Source organism: Ursus americanus, chromosome 30, assembly GCF_024610735.1.
Source record: "Ursus americanus isolate L20-20 chromosome 30, mUrsAme1.1.p, whole genome shotgun sequence".
Lineage (NCBI taxonomy): Eukaryota > Metazoa > Chordata > Mammalia > Carnivora > Ursidae > Ursus > Ursus americanus.
Genome location: NC_142156.1, coordinates 12,527,821 through 12,551,802, shown reverse-complemented (window position 1 = coordinate 12,551,802; position 23,982 = coordinate 12,527,821). Strand labels below are relative to the sequence as shown.

The 23,982-nt window shown below is 50.9% G+C and overlaps 1 protein-coding gene across 1 annotated transcript; it reads right to left on the bottom strand.

Annotated features, from left to right (window-relative positions):
• Window positions 1-203: 203 nt before the first annotated feature.
• Window positions 204-21,234, bottom strand: HRK (harakiri, BCL2 interacting protein). The gene is made up of 2 exons (XM_087857314.1): window positions 20,793-21,234; window positions 204-5,013 (listed from the first exon to the last, which is right to left on the bottom strand). Exon 1 carries the CDS (start codon window positions 21,122-21,124, stop codon window positions 20,849-20,851), a length of 276 nt encoding a protein of 91 aa, XP_087713440.1. The 5' UTR covers window positions 21,125-21,234; the 3' UTR covers window positions 204-5,013; window positions 20,793-20,848.
• Window positions 21,235-23,982: the final 2,748 nt, after the last annotated feature.

The following is a 23,982-nucleotide window of genomic DNA, read 5'->3' as shown; positions in this document are numbered from 1 at the left end:
TGGCCAACCCAAGGGTACTGTTTAGACCAATCCTCCCCTTGGAGAGTTCTCAGAAATAAGACAGACAAGGGTGATGAGTGTGTGGCCTTCTGCCCCAGGGAAGGAGGGAAGTTTGGGGTACGCAGCCAGATCCTCCCATAATCTTTGAGGACTACCAGCCTTTCAAAAGGAAATGAAAACGCAAAGGCCTTTGGCTGGAAGCACACAACCCGTTTTTTAATAAAGTCATTACAAATATGTACAAAGCGTCTCCAAGGTACGAAATTCCTCTTACAAAAGAGCACAACAAACCAGCAAGGTTAGAACCCAGAACACAATGTTCCCAAGCTTATTGCCTCTCTGGCTGAGCCAGAGGCCTGAGGTTCCAAACACCCCCACAGCCATCCCTGCCACATACACGCATAGGCTCCTGGGCACTTACAGTGCAAAAGACTTCAGGGTTCAGGTCGGGGAGGGGACAGGAGAGGTAAAAAAAGCTTCGCATATCCTAGGAAGTTGAACAGGGCCTGTTTGCAAACTAGATGCTCCTCCCAGGGACGTTATAGAAATTATGGACACAAATGGCAGGGAACAGATACATAAAATCCCCAACTAAACCATCCAGCCTGTCCTGAAGTGTCTCCAAATGCAACACTCCTTATAGTGGGTCTAAGTCAGACTCCCTTGCTCCCTGCTGGGCCACAGGCTGTGCTTGCCCTTGAACTAGCAATGCCCTGGAGCAGCTCAGGAGGGAATCCAGTGTGGCAGGGCAGTTAGCTCATGGGTTAGGGGGGATGTCACACAGACCTGAGTTCAAATCTCGGTTCGGCCACTTCACTCTTTGTGTGCAGCCTTAGGCTACGTTGCAAAACTTCTGAGTCTCAGCTTCCTCAACTGTAAAATGGAAATAACTACTGTATTCCAGAACGGGTATGAGGAATAACTGAGGGGAAACGTGTAAAGCGCTCAGCACAGGGCTGGTGAGCACACTGTACATGGTGGCTTTCGTTACCGCGAGAAGCAGCAAGAACCAGTCTTTTCGTGCTGGGAGTGAGTTGAGGTCACAGGCTTTTGAATCGCCTTCATGACGATGCAGTGCTCAGTAAATACAAATACTATAGAACAATCTGCCAGCAAGGCTTGGGGTCACAGGGATGACCTGATAAATGTATTAAAAGACCTTGAACCAGACTGGAAAGGGACAATTAGCATTGTCTGGTTCCAAACAGGACTGCCCCTCCATGCTCCATATGTAAGTTTCTTCCCAGGTGGGATTATACACCCTGGCACATTGTAGGTGCTCAAGAAATAGGTATTGAATGAACAAATTAATATTTTTTTTAACAAAACTTTTGGTTTAAGCTTTAAAATGACACCTTTGCCATCTACATCCTCCATCACTATGGGACAAGGCCAGGCTGTCTAGCCTGTCCCCCCCTCACCCCCCAAGCAGCTTCTGACTCTCTGAATGGCTCAGGCTGACTTAAGGAAAGATTCAGAAAAGGAACTGGTACCAATATAGAAGAACAAAACCTGCGTTCTGATCACTGCAGCTTCTGATACCAGGTGGACACTCAAAAAGTCCACAGTGGCCAACCAGTGTCCCCAAAAGATACTGGTGTGGGATCAGAGGTGGACTCCCCCAATTTCCCAACTAGGGGAAGTGATATTTTATCACTGTCAAAAACATGGTTAATAGTACGAGATCAGCTACATAAATTATGAAACCAAAGTCACATTGTTCGGTGACAATATCGTTTAAATCACCATTTTTTTTCATCAAAATAGAAAAGAATTTCTTAAATGAGACCACTGGAAGAAATGGAAAAGCAGTCTCCAGTAGCTCAAAGAGAGGAAACAAAATGGGAACTGGGTTCTAGGAGATGCTCATGGCCTAGGACCATGGACAGCAGCCAGAGAGGGAAAGGGGCTTTCCCCCCAGACACCTGTCACTCCAGCTACATCTGTGCCAGAAGGATCGTGAAATGGAACCCCAAATTTGAAATGGGGTAAAGAGATCTTACTTGCTTATGGGGGATGGGGAGAGAAGCCTCAGGAAGGGAATGGATCTAATCTGGAATGGGAAGGTTAAAGTCCCAGGAGGCTCCAATCCCTGTGGTTCCTGGACCCCCACCCTCTGAGAGCAACCAGCACCATCAGGAAGGAGGCCCTTCTGTTTGCTCCTCACCTCATTATGCAGCAAGCTACCTAAACAATGATCTCAGAGGCCTCCCTCTGCTTTGCATGGACATGCACACGCGCGCGCGCACACACGCGCGCGCACACACACACACACACACACACACTGCTGTCTGCTGAAACCCGATATGAGGTCTTTTTTAAAATTTATTTCAAAGCCTCCCTCCCTCTCCCTCTCTTCACAGACGCTCTGCAGTGAAGCTAATCAAAATCAATGACTCCTTGGCAGCCAGAGAAAAGCGGGGGAGAGAGGGAGGGATGGTGCCAGCACTTTGTACACTGTGGAAATATTTAAAAAAAAAAAACCACCACCCCACTATCTCATGCAATCCAAGTAATGCACCCTCAGAGACGGTGGAGACGATATATACATATATATCATGCTTCAATTTCCTAATACAAATGTCCATCAAGAAGTCAAATCTCATATAAAAACAAGCATTAAAAACAACCCCTTGTCAAAAATCGGGGCAGTCGAGAAGTGCACTCAAATTAATGATGTGCAAGAAAAAGCCAGGATTAGATAAATACACAGTTTCTATTAATACAAGAGAATATGTACAAGGGACTTGGCTGTAAAGCTCCATCAGGAGGTCAAGGGTGCCCAGTTCTCAGCAGTGTGGCTTCATTGAAATCAGAATTGCCCCAAACGGCCAATCCGGGCACTTCCTCCCGCGGAAATGTCTGAAGCTAATAGGCAAGTCGGGGCTGAGAAAGGGATTCTCTGACCTTTCCCCTCTCCCCTGTGTCTAGATGGTCAGCAGGACCCCACTGCAGTGTTGAAGGTGCAGCCTGAAGGCAGCAGAGAGCCATGATCACATAGCATTAGAGTAATGAAAACCCCCTCCCCAGCACATGGGCTGGGCTGGAAAGACTCTAGTGTCTGGCTCGGAAAGTGACGATACAGAGGCAGAGACTGTGTTTCATATCATTCTCATTAATTTGCCTTCTCTAAGTTTATGGCTTGGTGGGGATGTCGCCTGCTGCTCTCTGCAGACCCTGTCTACCCCCCCCCACCCCCTGCAAATGTAACTGTGGGGAGGGCCCCCAGAATGAAAGGAAGCAAGTTCTCCATCAACAAGCTGTCTGGGGGTGGGGATGGGGGTGGGGGCTGCCCTCACCCTTGGCAGCTTTGGGTTACATTTGTCTTTAAAGGTCTCTTTAGGAAAACATAAGGCATGGATAAAAGAAAGAAAGACAGCTCGCGTCTTGCAACAGCACTGAAAGGTCCTGCATTCTAAAGGACCTGGTAATTTTCAACAAAGCCTGTGGGGAATAATTCAGCCCCGTGTCAGCCTCAACAACGGCTGATCCCTCTGCTGGCTTCTTAGAACTGCAAGGGTGTCTGCTCATCAGCCCAGTGGACCCCCTGTCCATAGGGACTGGGTGGTGACCTGCAGATCCAGCCTTGCAGAATGACAGTCTGACCCTGCAACCTGGCACCCCACCATCTCGGGTTTGTACACGGCGCTGTGTGAGACCCAGCACAGAGGAATAATACCTGGGTTTTTGTTTTTGTGGTTTTTTTGCATTTTTAAAAAATAAAAGCAAAAAATAATCATTGCTCCCTGAAGGGTCTTTGCAGCCAAGTCTCGGTCCAGCACACATCTTTTTTTAGCCCTTCTAGAAACTTCTGAAAATAGCTCATCCTGGGGGGAAAAAATCAGACTCTCTGTCAGTCATAGAGATGCTGGTGCATTTCATTTAAATGACCGGCTCCCTCCCCCAGTGCCTCTTGCTTATAAATCACCTTTGACCAGAATGTAGCCATTTCTTGGCTCTTTAATCCATAAAACCTATGCCCTGAAATCCCACTGGGGACTGGGGGAGGCCATGGGCTGAACTCCCAGGATACTTTCTCGGGGGTAGAGAATATAGCAAACAAGTCACATATGAGGTCAGCTTTCCACCTCAGTAACCAGCAAGCACTCAATACCATTCCCTCCCTTCGTCCCTCCCAGACCCCAAGGTTTGCTCCAAAACACCTCTGGATTTTTCACCCCCACAGAGAAAGAGCAGAGATTCTCAAGTGGCACTTTTGCGACTTGTCCCTTTAAAAAAAAAAACAAAAAAAGAATTTGGGGAAACAGCAAAATAGAAATCTCTCTTCTCCCCTGGCCTTGCAGTCTGGCAACAGAACGCCACGGCAGCACCAGCAAGAACACAGCACCAGCAAAATTTAAGAGAAGCACCAGATCCACCAGACTGGTAGGAAAAAAAAAAAATCCCATTTGTCTTGATGTGACAGTGGGACTGGCTATCTACCTACACAGGTACAGAGAGACGAGGACTTGTCAAGACTTTGAAAAATGGAGGAATCCCAGACTGCCCCTACAGAGTTGGCCCCTTGTCCTCCGCGCTTTCTTTTTTTTTCCTTCTACTTTGCCTTTTGCAATTTCATCACTTATTCCACCAGCATCCCTCCCCAGGTGGTCGGTCGACTCTGGGGCTAATTCCCACCAGTCTTTGCACATTCTCTAGGTACGCAGTAGGCGTCTCTCTTCCAGTGCCCCAGACACGGAAGTATCAAAGTTCACATGGGAAGGTGCAGAAAAGGGAGGGGACTGTGTCCTCGACAAGACATGCACTGAATAGTAATATTCATATTTTCGTTTTTCTTATATAGAGAGAGCTGTATGTAAATAGCATTGGGGTGTCTGTTTCTGCAGCTGGATATGCAAAGGGCTTCCCTAGTCCCTTTCCGCGTGGCTCCTATCGCTCCAGGCTCCTCTCCACTTTCCTTCTCGAAGTGCCAACTGCGGCCTTTCAAGCTCCGGGCTCCCCCTCAGGAAAACAGGAACCGGCTTTCTCCAAGGACACAGGGTTTTCACCAACCTGCAGAAATAAAGATTGGCATTTCGGTCAGTAGGCACGTGCAGACAGCTGCTGGGGATGACGTCAGTGCCTTCAGCCTGTGTACAGCCAGCCCCGAATGTCGAATGTCGGGAGGTGGAGGGGGATGGGAGAAAGCTGCTAGATACAGAGCTCTGAGATGGAGGAAAGGGTCCCCAGAAGCTAGATTTAGTGCCCACCCCACCCCAGCTAAAGCCCTGTCCACACAGCAGCCTTCCCTAAACAAACAGTTGTGCGCACACATCCCCATTTCTGTTTTCAGATGTAAGTATCTTCTGTGATTGAAAAAGAGAATGTAGAACCACCCTGCCTTGTTCTCCTCCAGATCAGGGACAGGACCTTCATCTATTCATTTCACAGATCCATATTCAAGGCAGGCTTGTAGGACAGTCTCTGCTCTCATTCATTCATTCATTCATTCACCACCAAACATAACAAGAACCATGCTAGGTGTTACAAATCCAATGACATAGTTCTTTTTTTTTTTTTTTTAAGATTTTATTTATTTATTTATTTGACAGAGAGAGAGACAGCCAGCGAGAGAGGGAACACAAGCAGGGGGAGTGGGAGAGGAAGAAGCAGGCTCCCAGCGGAGGAGCCTGATGTGGGGCTCGATCCCAGAACGCCAGGATCACACCCTGAGCCGAAGGCAGACACTTAACTACTGAGCCACCCAGGCGCCCCCAATGACATAGTTCTTGCCTTTTAAGGGGCTCAGAAGCCAACAGAAAGACATGAGAAGAACTTGGTATCAGTGACATTGTCATGTGGAGAGCAGTCTGGATGAACATGAACTGTGGGAGCCCGTGAGGGAAAGGGGGAGTCAGAGCTCTTGAGAGAGAGAGAGAGGCCAACTCCTGTGGAGGACTGAGGGATGCTAGGGAATGAGCCAGGGTAAGGTGAGGCATTCCAGGTAGGGCAGAAAAAACAGCATATACCCCCAAGAATCCAAAAATATTCATACAGGGGCGCCTGGGTGGCTCAGTCAGTTGGGCGTCTGCCTTCGGCTCAGGTCATGATCCCAGGGTCCTGGGATCGAGTCCCATGTCAGGCTCCCTGCTCAGCAGGGAGTCTGCTTTTCCCTCTCCCTCTGCCCTTCTTCCCGCTCGTGCTCTGTCTCTTTCTCTCAAATAAATAAAACCTTTCAAAAAATTTTTTAAAAAACTATAATATTCAGGGTGTCTGGGTGGCTCAGTCAGTTAAGCGTCTGCCTTCAGCTCAGGTCATGATCTCAGGGTCCTGGGATGAAGTCCCATGTCGGGCACCCTGCTCAGGAGGGAGTCTGCTTCTCCCTCTCCCCTCCTGGTCATGCTCTCTCTCTCTTGCTGTCTCTCTCTCGCAAATAAGTAAGTAAGTAAGTAAGTAAGTAAATAAGTAAATAAATAAATAAATAAATAAAATTTTTAAAATCATATATTCATACAAAAACTTGTGCATCACTGTTCATAGCAGCATTACCCATAACAGCCGAACAGCAGAAACAACTCCTATGTCCATCGACTGATAAATAAAATGGGGTATTGTCATACAATAGAGTATTATTCAGCCACAAAAAGAAGGCTGACACTCTACAGTGTGTATGAGGCTTGAAGCCATTATGCTAAATGGAAGAAGCCAGACACAACAGATCACATACTGTATGATTCCACGTAGGTGACACGCCCACCAGAGACACGTCTTTAGAGACAGAAGCAGATTAATGGTTGTCCACGGCTGTGGGGAGGAAGGAGTTGGGGAGTCACCACTAATGGGTACAGGGTTTCTGTGGGGGAAGTGAAAATGCTCTAAAATCAATTGTGGGGATGGCTGGTACAACTCTGGAAGTATAATGAAAAAAAAAAACCCATTGAGTTGTACACTTCGAAAGGATGGGTTTTCTGGCAGGTGACTTATATCAGAAGGAGGAGGAAGAGGGAGCAGAGGAAGCGAATGGGGGAGTGGCAGGGAGGAAAGGAAGAAGCAGGACAAGGGCAAGAACAGAGCAATGAAATACCCCAACCAGGTCAAGGCTCTTGACAAGGCTCCAGCAAGGCCTGGGCAATGAGGCCGGAGAGGGGTGAGGACGGAGAGTTAGCCGGGGGCTAGAAGTTCGCAGAGGACAGCATATCAGTCCAAAGCAGGTGGCAGGAGAATTGCCATGTGAGCAGTCCAGATCAAGTGGTGTAGGACACGAAGTGGGAGACAGATCACTTTCTGAGTTGGACAGAATCCGAGATATTATGCGGTACGAACTGCACAATAGGTTTTCCCGCTGGGTCTAGTCAGCAGAAGGCGCTGATGGGGTACAAGACCAGGGTATGTATTGCCCGGCTCCCATCCTGGCCACAGATTGGCCATAGCGCCTGCTGGGCTAGACTCTTGGTTGCGCTCCAGGCCCCGCTCCAGGACCCCCTCCAGGCTCTGGTTCCTCCTCCCTCGCCTCAGCCCTTCAGGCCGGGGTGGACCGGCTCTCCTCTGCGGCCAGCCCAGTGGTACTGCATTACTCCTCCTTGGTTGGTGAAACCCTGTCCACACTGTCACCGAACCCTCACTAAATTTTTCTCTGATTACTCAGCTTGGGGGTCCTCTCTGCCTCTTACTTGGACCCTTAGTCAATATGTATGATGCACAAACGAAGTGAGTCCTAATCCCACGGACCCCACAATCTACATTAGCTGACACTAGTCAGGATCCAAATCAGTGACCTCAGTCCTTCAGCTCTGACCAGCTCGGGCGGAGGCAAAAGACCGCTGTCACCACCTAAGCCCCCGTTTCCCTTCTATCCCACGAGAGCACAGCAGGACTTCTGTGTAATTGTGTTGCTGCCCTGTGTTTTCGTGGGATAACGAATCAGTCATCCGACTCGGCTGATAAACACACTCCATTTAGTTTGCAAAAATCAGCTTTTGTAACCCCTGAAAACGCACTTTGTTGGCTCCTAGTCACACTGATCTTTGAAAAGTCAGTGGAACCCCGCAGCAGTGGCCTAAGATAACTACACTGCCTTCAGCGTGCACAGAAAGGAAGGATGGAGGAGAGAAAGGAGCCTCATCTGTGTGCTCTCAGCATGTTGACTCTGTGTTCAGCACTGTTCGTGTGCTAGATAAGGGCCCAGTGCCTGCCCTCAATGCACCTCCAGCCTTCCTCGGGGAGACGCGATGTGCCCAAGGCGGGAACTGCGAAAGGCCATTGTCCACAGACGTATGGATAGCCCAGAAGTCAGGATGTGGCTGTGCTCACCAAGAAAGCTTCAGAAAGGAGACGGGATTCAAACTGGCCCTTTAAGAGATGCATTCATATATTTTTCACAACTGGAAGAAGCAAGGATCACTTAAGTTGGAAAGGGCCACAGCAAAGCACAAGGCCAGTGGCACATCGAGCTCAATCAGGGGACCATGCCGAGCAGATCCCAAAGTTACGCGGAGTGAGTCTGCATAGATACGTCAGCTGATTACTGTCAATGAAGGGAGGATGACAATCAGGAGAGGTAGGGGAGGTAGGGGAGAGGTAGGGGAACTCTATGCTAATGGCACGGATCAGCTCCATCCACGGGAGGAATGGTATATTCTTGCAAAACCAGGCAGGACAGCAAAGGATTTTCACTTTTCCGACCTGCAAATCATTAAGCCCAGAACACGTCTTTCTGAGGGCTTCCCAGCGCAGCTACAGGGACAAATGCCCGTGCCTGTTCATGTCTTGGTTGCAGGTTGGTGTCCCTAGTGACAGAAGGACGTCAGAAGCACGCCTCTGCTGCGGCCAGGGGAGGCCCTGTCACCACGGCCCACAGTCGGAGAGGGCGCCTGTACGCACGCTTCTGGGGATCTCAAATGGGACACAGTAGGCTGGGGAGCTTGCCCACAGAAGTAGTCGCCTAAATACACTCAATCGTGTGCCCTCCAGCTTTATTTGTAATTGCAGCACTTTGAGGACATCCCATATGTCTATCAGAAGGACACTGGATTAACAAATTAGCTAACGCGTCTGAGAAAGAGGTAGATCTAAGGTGTGCGACGATTCTTAACTGCAAAGAGCAAATGGCCAAATAGCATGATCCCAGATCTTTTTTCCTTTAATGAATATGTGTATGTGTGTGTATATAGATCCAGGTATCTCTCTCTCTCTCTCTCTCTCTCTCTCTCTCTCTCTCTCTATATATATATATATATATATATATATATATATCTCCAAATAAAGAGGTGTACAGATATGCAAGAGAGTATAATGGTTAAGAGCACAGGGGTACCTGGGTGGCTCGGTCAGTTAAGACTCTGACTCTTGATTTTGGCTCAGGTTGTGATCTCAGGGTCGTGAGATCGAGCCCCGCGTCGGGCTCCATGCTGAGTGTGGAGCCTGCTTAAGATTTTCACTCTCCACCTGCCCACCCCCTGCTCTCTCTCAAATAAATAAATAAATAAATAAATAAACAAACAAACAAACAAACAAATAAAACTCCAGTTAACCCTTGCGCAACGTAGAGGTTAGAAGCTCTGACCCCGCTGCACAACCGAAAATCCCCTGTATAACTTCTGACTCTCCCAGAATTTAACTACTACTAGCCTACTGTTGATTGGAAGCCTTGCTCATAACATAAACAGTCAACTAACACATACTGTTATGTGTATTATATACTGTATTCTTACAATAAAGTAAGCTAGAGAAAAGATAGTTATTAAAATCGTATGGAAGAGTGCTGTACTGTATTTATTTTTTTAAAAGTCTGCATATAGGTGGACCTGTGCAGCTCAAACCCATGTTGTTCAAGGGTCAGCTGTATTTTTGAAAAACAAAGCTCACCACCCGCTCTGAGCCACTATCCTGCCCCTGAGATGTTTTTCCTCAAATTTGGCTCATAAAAAACTTTTTCAAATGCTGACTCACAACCAAAGCTCACAGCTGAAGAGATTCATGAAATTTTGCCTTTAAAAAAAAGTCCCTGTTTCCACTTTGCACACACAGTGGGGCGGGGGCAGGCGGGCAGAGGGGAGAACATGGAACCTTGGGGTCCTGCCTCCCCGGGCCACCATGCTGTCGCCCTGTTGTGGGCGCAAAGGCAGGAAGCTGTGAATGGCCAGCCCCACTGCAGCAGCAGATCAAGCCAGAGGCTCACTCCCTTCTTCCTATATCGGAGATGAGGTCTCTTGCGTCCCCTCCTAAGAGGTCTCAATATTTAATTTTAAAAAATATATTTTTTGCTCTTGCTATTTGCACAAGTGTTAAGTTACAAATTCAAACAGCAGAGAAGGGTGTAGAAATAAAAGGAAAGCCCCCTTCACTCCACCCCTAAGCCTCCCTGAATATTTCCTGGGCATTTACAGACACCGTGTCTCTCGTCCTCATCCTTATGTCCCCAGAGCCCATCGCAATGCCCTGCACAGAGCAGATGCTCATTTCAACCTGCTGGGTGACAGTGGATACGTGAGCAAGTGAATAATGGTGGCAACTTCCCCACTTTCCGTCTTTGGTTTCAGGGTGCTGATTTTGACTGTGGAGCTCAGGCGGGACCAGCAGGCGGTCCTAGCACCTAACAATCATGCGGACAAGGTCTCCGTGCAGAATCCTCCTAGAGGGAACTCTGCTCTGGTCTATGTCTATAGTCTCCATCCCTGTAGTTCATGCTGCCCACCTAGGGCTCTCAGCTGGGAGTCTGCTTGAGATGCTCTCTCTCCTTCTCCCTCTGCCCCTCCCCCACTCACGCTCATGCTCTTGCTCTCACTCTCACTCTCTCTCAAATAAATAAATAAATCCGAGAGAGAGAGATAGTGAGCAAGAGCATGAGCAGGGGGGGAGGGACAAAGGGAGAGGGAGAAGCAGACTCCAACATGGGCCTCAATCCCAGGACCCTGGGATCATGACCTGAGTTGAAACCAAGAGTCAGGCGCTTAACGGGCTGAGCCACCCAGGTGCCCCAATAAATAAATGTTTTTTAAAAAGAAAAAGCAGAAGGCTGGATCTGAGGCATGTGAGAGAGGAAGAGGCCACTGGCAGCTGCAGGAAGTGATGGTGACTCCCCCGTACCCCGTGCCCTGCTATTAGTGAAGTTATCAGTGTCTCAGTGAGTGGTTACCAAGGCTATCAGTGAGCGATCGTCAGTGTTTTAGTGAGTAGTTATTGATTATGTAAAATCTGTGAGGGGAGAGCAGAGAACTGAGAGCTTCTGGCCACTCTGAAATTATAGCAGGTGGACCGTGAATGCACACTCACTGGACTTCCAGAGGGTAGCACCGAGGGTTGGGGGGCAGCAAGGCAGCAGAGAGTTCACACCGAATGAAATAGGCAGACCTTTTTAAAGTAGTCTTGGCGGGTGTACCCCATGTTGTAATGTGCGCATTCTTCAACCCAGTAATTTCACTGCTAGGAACTTCACTTATTTTTTTTTCTTTGCAAAGTTGTCCAACAAGAATACACCTCATTGATACTATCAGCACATGAGAAACAGCATAAATGTCCCTGAAGAGGTGACCAAAGAAGTGAATCATGGTTCATCCAACAATGGAACACCATGCAGCCACTAAAAAGGATGATGAAACCTTTCTTTGTTGACATGGGAAGAGATCAGCAGTCTATTTTTAGTGGGGGAAAAGCAGATTACAGAGCAACATGAAGGGATGATCTCACTTATTTAAAATAGGGTATGTGTGTGGGTGTGCGTATGCATCAAGGGACGTCTGACAAAGTGGTCCCCTAAAGCAGGGCTTGCAAATTTAAATGTATGCAAGGATCCAGTGAGGTGTGCCCAGAAGAGGTCAGGGTAAGGAGAGGGTCTGTGTCCCATCTAAAGGGGCTTCTGATACTCATCCAAGCCTTTGCTGCCACATGGGAATACAGACTCTGTCTTGTCAGATCTTTCCATTTGTTCAAGAAAAACTAGAAATACAGGCTTCTATAAGAAAGTGCCTGGTTCTTCAGTGCTGGGGGACATGGCAGTCAAACAAAACCCAACTGCAGGCCAGATTCAGTTGGAAGACCACCAAATTGGAACGCTTGCCCAGACACTGGGACACCCTTAGACAGAGTCAGGTGGCATTGAAGGCCACCTCATCTTAACCCTCAGCAGCTATCTCTGCGCCTCAGTTTCCCTGTCTGGAAAGCAGGGGAGTTGGGTTAGGTGGTCTCTAACGGCTTGTCTAGCTCTGGCTATATTTCTAGAATGGTGACCTTTTGGGTCATAGATCTTTTGAGGATTGGATCAAAGCCTTGGTTTCTCTCTCAAGTAGGGAGAAGCACAGGAGTATGAAATTAACCAATTTTATGTGTGATTTTGGGGGGCTCCCAAATTCCTTGAGGCCTTTCCCAAATTCATTCATTTATCTATTCATTCATTCATTCATTCATTCATTCATTCATTCAGTAGTTACTGGATGCCCACTCTGTGCCAGTCACCATGCCCAGGCTGGGATCTAGTGATGGGCAAAGTAGACATGATTGGCCCCATCATGGGACCTGGAGGCCAGTGTGTCACCCAGGTTGGAAAGTCCTATCCTGGAGGTTCCCCCAGCCCTGGTACAGTGGCTTAAGCAGGCTGCTGGTAAGCCACAGAGTGGAAGAGGAAGACTGGGAACTGCTTTAAACCAAAAGCTCTAAAAAGTCCCCTATACGTTCCCACCATACTACAGGCCCACAGACTGAATTTTATCCCAAATAAGAACAACACATATCCCACACTCCCATTTACCATTTTCTACCATTTTCTGAACATCAGTGACGTGCCCCATACTGCTCAGAAGGTAGAGGGACAGCTGGTAGATGGCAGATCTGGACCTGATCCAAAAGTCAGCCTGACTCCAGAGTTCATGTCCCTTTCCACCAAGCTGTCCTGCCTCCACATTAAATCTGGGCGAATACGATAAACAGTTACCAGTGGTTAAATTTTCAGAATCAAGAGGCGCCTGGGTAGTGCAGTCGTTAAGCATCTGCCTTCGGCTCAGGGCGTGATCCCGGCGTTCCGGGATCGAGTCCCACATCGGGCTCCTCCGCTGGGAGCCTGCGTCTTCCTCTCCCACTCCCCTGCTGTGTTCCCTCTCTTGCTGGCTGTCTCTCTGTCACATAAATAAATAAAAAATCTTAAAAAAAAATTTTTTTTTCAGAATCAAGACTTAGGGTCCATGGTGTGCCACCTAAAACATTTTAAATCTGTGCTGTCTTTGAAAGTGGTCCCTCTTCTTACATCCATTCCATTGCCCCTGACACTTTCCCACTCTCTGAAGACCGCCCCCCACCGAAAGCTAAGTTTCCCCATCATCAGTATGTTAGCGTCCTTCAGTATTTATTAGGTACCATGTGTTAGATTGAAGAATATTAGATGCACATGGTACCTGGATGTACCATGGTGATAGGCAGAGCCAGGCAGGCAGGGAAGCTTCTCCAAACCCTTAGTAACACTGCACTGACTTGGAGCTCTTCCCCCGACATTCCTCTGCATTCTCAGGCACTCCAGCAATACCCACAGTTGTGCCCCACGAAGAACATTCCACACAAAAAACCACAGATTTAGCTGAGGATGGTAACATCCAACTCCAGAAGCCAGTGATGTGACTGAGACATGGGAATAAATGGCAATGCTTGTCTAGAAAGCCCCGCTGGATCTTTACAAGGTTTTATACCCTTTAGACAACCATTACAATGAAAGAATGTTTACATATGCTTTGATAGCAAAGTTCCACTTGGAGGCATTTTTAAGAAAGTCCTCCATGGAGGCACCTGGGTGGCCCAGTCAGTTAAGCATCTGCCTACAGCTCAGGTCATGATCCCAGGGTCCTGGGAGTGGGCTCCCTGCTCAAAGGGAAGCCTGCTTCTCTGTCTACCCCCTCATCCATGCCCCCTCAAAGAAATAAAATCTTAAAAAAAAAAAAACAGAAAATCATCCATGATGTGCCCAAAGAGTTATACACAAGAAGGCTTATCATCATGTTGGAAACAATCTAAAAGTCCAACAATAGTGGATTGGGAAGGTAAATGGTGGAACAACCAGATAATGAAATAGTGAGCAACGTCTAAGTGTGTCATAGAAAATATTACAAGGCGTGGAGAAATGTCATGCTATCATGGAGAAGTCAGGTTACAGAGAATAAATATCTACAGCGAGTGATCCCATGTGTTGAAGTCCCCATCAATGCATTTTTGAAAATGGAAAGAAGCCTATTGAAACATTAACAGTGGGTAGTAAGATAAAAACAATTGACAGGGGCGCCTGGGTGGCACAGTCCTTAAGCGTCTGCCTTTGGCTCAGGGCGTGGTCCCGGCGTTATGGGATCGAGTCCCACATCGGGCTCCTCCGCTGGGAGCCTGCTTCTTCCTCTCCCACTCCCCCTGCTTGTGTTCCCTCTCTCATTGGCTGTCTCTATCTCTGTCAAATAAATAAATAAATTCTTTAAAAAAAAAAAAAACAATCAACAAAATTGTCTCCTATTCAGAATTCTTCAACTATTTATTAAGGGACTTGTACTATTTTTTGCAATCAAGAAAAAGCTATTTTAAAAAGGGGGGTGTTACAGAAAGTTTCCCAAAGCATTTTAATTCCGTCTTGCCCAAGCCTGTGGTCTGCGGAGCAAAGGTTCAATGATGGTAACACTCTGTGGGGGCAGCCAATTTTCTCTGCACGGGAGGGTAAAGGAGATTCCTCCTTCCCTGGGTATCCAGCAGTAATAAAAGGATGCATTTCACTGATGTGGGTTAAAACACAGATTCGCCCACCCAATAGCAGGGGCACCAGTTTAGGGCAGGAAGGAGACAGGCAGACAAGGCTGAGTTGAATGGTGACACGTCTTATGTGATGGAAATCCAGCCAGTATCCACAACATGCTGAGGGTACTGAGGGCTGGGCGTCTGTGAACTGGTACAGGAATCAGGATCGCTCAGCCCCTGGCAGAAGGTGAACTCATTCATTTCCACTGAGAGGCTGGGGTAAGAGTCAGAGCCAGGGTCTCCAGGTCCCAAAGTCTAGGAGCTTCTGAGCCAGGAGCTGGGACTCGTCCATCCCTTCAGCCCTGCATCCCAGCACCTGGCTTGTAGCGGGTGCTCAATGCATCATGCAAGTGCATGACAATGGACCAAAGTCCTCTCTACTGAGTCACATCTAATTCTCCCCCTCCCCCTTGCAAAGCACCTGCTCATTCGCTATCTGCACTTGTGAATCCGGGACTGAGGAAAGCTTTCTGGCTTGGTTTTCTCTCCGCCTTCTTCCTATTGAACTTGGAACCAAACTTGGCCTCCCTGCCATGGCCCCATCTAGCCACTCCCTATTTCTCAGACTTCTTCCCCAGGTTCATGTGGCATTAGCCACACTCCTCAGACACACCGAGCGAAGTCTCCCCTCCCAGGCCACTGGACTTGCTATCATCTCCCCAGAACACCTTTCTTGCAGGCTTTCACGTGGTTGGCTCCTTCTTGTCCTTCAAGTCACCGGTCCCCTTGCTCCTCCTGAAAGTGGCCATCCCTAACCACCTCAGGTAAGGAGTCCTCTGGGCTCTCTATTACATTACCTTCCTGTAATACCTTCAGAGTCCTTGGCACTTTCTGAAATTATCTCTGTGTTAGACTGTGTAACCCAAAAATGGCCCCATTATCTCCTGTCCCACGTGCCGTTCTGAACCTTGCCGCTGCCGCACGGGGCGGTGTCTAATTCCACTCCCCTTGAATATGGGCCGGCTTGTGACTTACTTCTAATCTAAACGACTTCTGAGGCCGGATCAGAAAAGGCAAAGCAGGGGGCGCCTGGGTGGCACAGCGGTTGGGCGTCTGCCTTCAGCTCAGGGCGTGATCCCGGCATTGTGGGATCGAGCCCCACATCAGGCTCCTCAGCTGTGAGCCTGCTTCTTCCTCTCCCACTCCCCCTGCTTGTGTTCCCTCTCTCGCTGGCTGTCTCTATCTCTGCCGAATAAATAAATAAAATCTAAAAAAAAAAAAAAAAAGGCAAAGCAGCTTCTACCTGGTGGCCTGGAAGCCCGCACTTGGGGCTCTGAGTCACCAGGTCAGAATCTAACCACCGTGAGGCCGCCATGCTGTGGAAAAGCCTAGGCCACAGAGGAGGTGAAATGAAGATTCCCCACCTCCTCCTCCCCATGCCCACCATGATCCCAGCCCCCAGCCAGCCTGGAGCAGAGCCAGGTCACCCCTGCTATGCCACATCCGAATTCCTAACCCACAGAATGTATAACATAATCAGACAACTGTTTTAAGCCACGAAGCTTTGGAGCAACTAGTTATAGAGCAATAGTAACCAGAAGGATCTGTATTAACTTATCATCGGTCTTTTCCCACTAAAATGTGCACGAGGGCAGGGCCTTCTATGTCTTGGTCCTTCCTGTGACCACCGTGCCCTTCATCCAGCACGTACTCAATAATGAATAGCTGAGTAAGTGGAAGAAGCCGAAGCTGGGAATACTATCTTGCATAGTTGCTGACTGATGCATTTCTTTATTACATAGTTATTGCGCACCTACTATGTGACAAGCAAGTCATGAGTGGTGAGGCATCCCATTGTTCCCATGAAATCCTAGCACACATAACACTGGTGATGACCAGAGGGGAAACGGAAGCCCCCACTTCCTCCCCCTCCCCCCAGTATAGGTCTGAAAAGCCGCCTGTCAAAAGCCAGAGGTTGTCAGATCCACACAGCCCACATCTGGGGGTGTATTTAATTATCCCCGGGTGCAGCTGTTTTTACATTGACAGCCCAGTCACTTGTGCCCTGGCCTCTCACTAGGCAAGCAGGTGACTCCAGACAGGGACCATGTGGTGGGCAGGCTGCCAAGGTCCTGCACATCTGGCCCCTTCCCGGGGGGTACCTCCCCAACAGCTGTCTCCTTCCTTTTGGATGGCTCCCTCCCCAGGTCTAGGCTTTCAAGCTCTAGAAGTAATCCTGGCAGGGGTGCAGTAGGCTGGGTGGGAGGCTGGAGGGATGTGCCTCCAGGTTTAACCACTTAGTCCCCAAAGTACCTGCCAAGAACCAGTTAGCATGTCTGGTGGGCAGGCCAGGCTGTCACTAATTCATTAAAGCAGGCTGCTGCTGGCCCATTGTCTCCCTTGTTGCTGACCATGTCACCTCCTGGGCCTGCAGAGTCCTCTTCCCTTGCTTCTTCTTAGTCCCAAGGCAAGATTCTGCCCACCGTGGCCCCTTCTCCCAGCCAGATTCCCTGGCTGTATTCTCTCTCTCTCCCTGCCCCCTCCCAAGGCACAGTTCTCCCTCCTTCCCCGCCCCCGCCAGCCAGTGCTCATCTTTTGTTCCCTCTCTCCCTCTCCAGCATCTTCGCTGCGCAGTGACTGGTTAAATCACACCCATCTTCTTCCTGGCCTCCTCAGCCTCCAAGGAGCCTCCCATGAGGCTCTCGCAGAAAGGGAATCTCTCTAGTGCAGGAATTCACAGCTCATCGCCCCCTCTGCTTGCTGTCCCGTGTCTTCTCCCCTGCACCCCCCCAAATCATCTGGGGGGGGGCTGTGTGCTCAAAGACAGAAACTCAGAGGGACTCAAGTGAACCCTCTCTGCCTCAGTTTCCCCTTTGAAATAATAAGAATGGCATTACCCATTTCGTAACAGCCTCTGATGAGAGAGCTAAGTGCCAGGCACTGCACTGGGCACTTTAAGTGGAAGCTGTCCTATCAGCCTTCCGACAATCCTAGAAGGGGTACAGCTCCAGTTTAGGCTCTGAAAGGTTATGGGTCTTACCCAAAGTCACACAGCCCGCAAGTTTCTGGGCGGGGACTTAAATCCAGTCCCACCTGATCCCTAAACCCATGCTCTTTACCACTGTACTATCTTGGCCCAGCTGGCCCTGCTCCCCCAAGAGGGCAAGTAGGGCTGGTTGGGAATTGCCCCCTAACAATGGCAGAATGTCGTCTGCTTTGGGAAAGAAAGCTATTAAATGCACAATCCTAAGCATGATAGCTCAAATTTGTATCTACTTCTTATGCGTCCGGCACTGTTCTAGAACTCTCTGGATGTGAATTCACTTCACCCTCTTGACAACACCTTTGCTGTGAAGTACTATTATTGTCCCCACTTTAAATATGGGGAAAACTGAGTCTCACGTGTGTGTTTGTTTATTTAATGATGACTTCTGAGACAAGCATTGCGGGCTCACAGGGGAGGCTCAAAACAAGTCTGTCCTGCATACAGCCAAGCTCACTGTTGTCCTGCATACAGCCAAGCTCACCCTTAATGCCTAAAAGAATTGCCTGCCCTATAGGGCTGAAATACTTAAAGTATCCTACGAGCATCCCCACTTCTCCTCTAGGGTAGGAAAAGTGGAGACGACCACACACGGAACTCAACAAACTGTCTTTCTCCAGTGGATTTTCTTTTACTTCTTCCTAACTTACCGGAGAGGCTGGGAAAAGATGGGTTTCCCCCAATTAAGTCAAACGCACACGCAAGGCCTGAGCTGCAGGCACGAGGCGGCGGGCACCCAACTCGAGTTTCTGGGATAGGGACTGAGGCTGGGAGCCCAAGGCCGGCAAACCCCCGGACCGGAGCGCAGCATTCGGGTGGTACACAATTCCACCGGTGTCGCGAGGGAGTGAGGCGCGGCGCTGCAGGAAAGCTGAGCCGGGCATTCTCGGGTTAGGGCACCTGAGGAGAGAGAACTCAGCAGGGTGTGGCTGCAGGGGACGCCCGGCGGGACTCGGCAGGAGGAAGCAGAACCCAGGGGTAGCCTGGAGTCGAGAAGCAGCCCGGAACTCTGGAGCAGAAGGGAAGTGAGGAGGGGGAGTCATAAACCCTACCCCGACAATTATCTGCACAGGGCGCACCAGCGAAACTGCTGTCGGACCCCTCCCCTGCCGCGTGGGATCCCGGTCTCCCAGCTCCTCCCCCGTCCCGGGCGCAGAGTGGCGCCCTGGGTCCTCCCCGCGTGCCCTAGCCGAGGTCTCCTGCCCCCTCCCGGCCGGCAGCCTCCTCCCCGCGGCCCTGCAGCACCCCCAGCCCTGACGCGCACCCAGTCTGTGCGCCCCCGGGACGGGAGCCTAGCATCCTGCACCGCCCAGTCCTGGGAAGGGAGCGCTCTCCCATCCTCGCCTGGACCCCAACACCATAGGAAGCCACGTCCGGGCCCTCCTACGGGTTCCTCTGGCAGCGTCTTGCTTCTAATTCACATTGCCACTGTCTTGCAACTTGTTTTCCAGGTAGTTTCTCTTACTCTCCAGCTCCCCCATCTTCTCCTTCCTGGTCTCGCCGCCCGCTTTTTCTTTCCCTCTCCTTCCACTTTCTTTCCGCCTTTCCCTAAATTCCAGGCTTTGGGCTTCGCGTCTCTCTCTCAACTCCCTTTCTCTGTGCGCCCCCACCCCCACGCCCGGTCCAAAATATTATTCCTGTCCCTGGGACTCTGCAGCCCCAGCCTGGCCTCTTCCGGCCGAGGGCAGCCACTCTCCCCGATGGGGGAGTAGCGGATGGGACCTCCGGGAGCCGGACAGAGAGCGCCCCGAAGCACGCACCTCTCTTCGCCAGCGCCCGGGCTGCGCCGGCCCACGCGACATCTGTCACCCGCGCTCCCGGCTCACACCCTGCGCACCCCCGCAGCTCCCCGGGCGCTGCCACCCCCCACGCTCCGGCTGCCGCCTCTCCCCGCGGGCGCCGCGCCAGCTTCTCAGGGTGTCGGCGCACGGCAGGGCTCGGCCGAGACCGAGCGCTCGGCAGGGACCCAGCGCTCGGCATCTGTGGGTCGTGGCACCCCGGGGCCGCTGGCTTTCTCACCTTCGACCTTCACCTTCCAGCCCTAGATCCACCTGTGGTGGGCTCAGGGTGATTTTCTCTCCTTCCCCATTCTCTGCAGCTCTGCTCTGTTCCAGAATCTGAGAAGACAATCCCATACACGTTTGCTCCCCTAGGCGCACAGCTGGTGCTCAATAATTCCCCAGCCCCAAGGGCCTAGTGCACAGAAGACGCTCAGTACCTTTCTCTTACCTGTACCAAACACAGTGGGCGCTCAATACTCACTGCCCACGCCCACCAGCACGTAGTGCCTAGCATACCGCAAGCTTTCAAACATTCCCTCCCTAAACATTTACGGCCTAGCACCCGAAGGAGCTCAATAAATGCTCTTTTATTAAGACTTCCCCTTGGGGTTTCCCCAACAGCCTCAGATCCCAGCCCACTTTGGGGGCACCTCCTCCTCCATCTCAGCTCCAACCTTCTGGTGAAGAGGAGGCCAAGCTCCTTAAACGGGACACCTCGTTGCAGAAAGAGTGAAGAAGTTGGCAAAGCGGAGGGAAACTGCAAAGTGCGCGGGGACGTAGGGGAAAGACAGCTCCTCCGGAAACCTGGAGGAGGAGGCAGTCCAGAGAGGCGCTCCGGGAGAACGGGGAACAGAAACGAAGGAAATGCTACTTAGGGAGAAGGGGGTTCGGAGACAGGCGACTTAGGAGCGGCACAGGACTTGGAAGAGGACCGGGGACTTGCCTTAAACCCGCGACAGATCATAATTCTTTGGCGTGGCATGTAACTACGTCCTCACTGCAAACACACTTTACTTGCACTGCGTGTTTACTTGAGGCGCTGGTGGGGATTGTGGAGGCTAAAGTCTCCCCACCCACCCCCAAAGCCATCCCATTGGAGAGAGCGGCAAGATGCGCTTAAGGAGTCGAGAGAAGAGGACAGAAACAGTGTACCTGACACTTGGAACGAGAGATGGGAACTGGAGGGGAGGCGGGCTGGCGATCCTGGCGAGAGAAGGGAGCAGGGGAAGAAAGAGATGGGAAGAGAAGAAAGCAAACTTGTCGGTCGCTCTGGCGCTCCCCAGCCTGCCCGGCGTGACCAGTCCCCAGCCACCGCGCCCTGGCGCTCGCTCGCGTACCTGTTGCTCTCTCCGGCTGGGTCTCGGCTCCGGCCCCACCAAGAAGCCCCGCGTTCCTACAAGTTCCGCCTGCCGAGCAGCCAGGCCGCCAGCGCCGCCACCTGCGCGGCCGCGCACAGCCAGGGCCAGTAGGTGGGGAGCGCGCCGGGCGCCGGCGCCCTCCGGCTCCGCGCGCGGCGCCGCCACATGGTGCGCTGGTGCAGCTCGTCGCCGAGCGCCTTGAGCCGAGCGGCCGTGAGCTGCGCGGCGGACGAGCGCAGACCCAGGCGGCCCGCGCTGCAGGCGCACACGGCCGGGGGGCCGCGGCCGCGGTGCAGGGGGCACGGGCACATGACCGCTCGCCTCGCTCCCTCCCCGCGCTCGGGCCGCCCCTCGGCTCCGCTCCCTCCGGCCTCTGCGCCTGCCTCCGCCGCGCTCCAGCCGCCGGGGGCCTCCCCTGGACACCAAGTTTCTCCTTGTGTTGTGCGTTTGTTGTGCTGACGGCGCTATTATTAATTAAAGTGTCACATGGTGGAGGGGGGCGGGGAGGGCGCGGGGAGGGGGGTTACATCATCCGGCCCCCGGGGGGGGGGCTGCAGGCAGAAGAAACCGAGAGGTAACTTTTAACCCTAGAGGCGCCGGCAGCGAGAGGGCGCGCGTTTAGGAGAGGAGGAGCGCGGCGCGCTCGGATGCGACCGGGCCCCCGCCGCCGAGGTCCCAGGCTTGGGGGGTCGCGCGGGACCCCCGCGGAGGCGGAGAGCGCGAGGGAAGGCCTTCTCGTTCTCTTTTTCCTGAATTCAGCTCCGCTTCCGATTTGGCGAGGGAAGCAGGCTTGCTTGCCGTTTTGGATGAAGCTGATCTCTAATTCGGCTGCATTATTCAAAAATATTCCGAGGCTATTGTTTTGTTTGGGGGAGGTGGGTTGATTCAAAATCTCATGACAGAGCCAGATTCAACCCAACTTGCCCACTTTCAGGTCTGACTCGGCACCTATAGGCTTCGGATTTGAGTACACCCGACACACGCCCCCACCCAGCTCGGGGCTTCCCGGCCAGACCCTAACGCGCCCCCTAAAGCCTCTAGAACGCTTGATGGAGCTGGGGCTGGGGGTTAGAGGGGTCGGTCCTTAGCCCCAGAGGGGCTCAGAAGCACGCACCCGAAAGACCCTTGCAAGGGGCTTTCTGGAAGGCAACTTATTTTTGTCTGCTTCCTTGTGAATATTGTTTTCCTGCCGGGTTACAGTTTCTAGCGGCGATCCGGATTTAATGGAGACCCTGAGGGGCCGACGAGGGGGAGGGGCTCAGGGGACTTTAGACTGGAAAGGCTGGAGTTGCCTGTGCTTAGTGAAGATACAGATGGGCGAGGGACACTCAGGATTTGGGGGGAGATAATGGGCCTTTCTCTGATCTTAAATGTGATGGGATTCAGATAACTTTGGGATTCAGAAAACTGGAGGATCCAAAGGCGGCTCCAAGCCAGCTGTCTGGGACCTGATAAGGAAACTTTGATTGTCTCCTTTCCCCCCGGAAGAGTGCTGCCAAGGCCCAAGTCCTTTGGTTTCTTGGAAAACATTCTCAGGACTATGAACAACGTTTGGATTTGCATTTGTCATGAGGAGAGATTTCGGCTTGGCCTCCAGCGTGGTCAGGTGTCAGATCCCAGCTCCGCAGTCTGGTTGTGGTGGGCCCTGCCCTCACCCAGCCTGTTTTCCTCTCCTTTGAAAGGGTCATCACTGACCTTCTGAGTGCCTTTTATGCAGGTTACTGGGCTCTGGTTCCTGCCTGGCTGCCTTAAGTAAGCCCCCCAACACTTGGGGGGGGTGCTATTACTATCCTATTTTACAGATGAAGAAACTAAGGCACAGGGAGGTAAGGCCTCTTGCCCAAGTTCACAGAGTTAGTGGAGAGTGAACCTGGATCTAAATTAGGGCAGCGTGCTGCAGACTGTAGGCGCTTAACCACGGTTTTATACTGCCCCCTGTAATCTGGGAATAATAATACCTCCCTCCCAGGATTGGGGCAGAGATTAAATGAGAAAAATGCATGCCAAGCACCTGGCATGCAGCGGGCCCTGGATAAACCTTGGTTCCCTTTGCTTCTGGCCAGAACCACTTCCTCATTCTCCTGGGACTCACCTCCTTAATCCCCCCTAGTCTTTGCAGAGGGGGCCTGATCCATTGCCCGGTGTAGCGTTCCAAGAATAAAGATACAGTGTCTATTTGAAAAGCCCTTTGGATTTAAATTGAACAATTCCCTCCCCCCCTTTTTAATCTGCACGCTTTTAACGGCTCACTTCATGGACATTAATTTTAATGGGACGATTATTACCCTGTTTGGAAGCCTGCCCCTCGAAATGCTAGGCTCGCAAGGTGGCGCTGGGTTGGGTCCCAGCCGCTTGGATGTTTTCTGTAGCAAAGGGAGTGCAGCCTTGGCCGTGGGGATGTGTCACTCAGCAGAGGGAAAAGAGAAGGGTGATGGGAAGTTGGGGAAAAGAGAAGACATCCTCCGCCCCCATACTCTGCATCGGATAGTCCCCAATCTGCTCATACTGGAGTGGTTTGGCCCTATCCCCACCTTTCACTAACTGGGGAACTTGGCCTTGAGATGAGACTTTCTGGAGCCTCCACTTCCTCATCTATAAAGTGGAAAGGGTACCTACCTTAGGAGAATTAAATAAGACCCTACTGGTAAAGCCCTCAGCACAGTGTCCAGCCCATTGTGAGCATTTAATAAATGTTGGCTACCATTAATATTTTAAAGCAGATCATGTCCACTAAACAGTCTGCTTCGGAGAATGTTGGAGGGCCTGCACCCTCAATTTTCTATGATTCCCCTATTGTGAATTGGCCATTCTGTCACTGACATTAGTGTTGCCCAGAAAAAGCAAATTCTTTGGGAGAGTAACATAACACCCTCCTCACACTCCAGTAAAATGAGTTTTTACTTTTAATGTTCAACTTAATAAACACTTATATAGCGCTTACTTTGTATACCGGTCGCTGTTCTAAGTCCTTAGATCTATTCACTCAGTTAACATGCCTAACAACCCTATGTAATAGGACGGGTGCTATTATTAGTCCGATATTACGGATGAACTAATGGAGGCAGAGTCTTTCAAGAACTTATGCAAGGTCACATAGCTGTCTGGCCCCAGGATTTGGGGTGCTCATTAGCATTATGTCACCACTGGACACTTGGGAAGAGGGAGAGAG

Excerpts from the sequence above, each read along its gene's own strand:
- HRK (XM_087857314.1), bottom strand. The coding sequence starts at position 21,124 with ATGTGCCCGTGCCCCCTGCACCGCGGCCGCGGCCCCCCGGCCGTGTGC.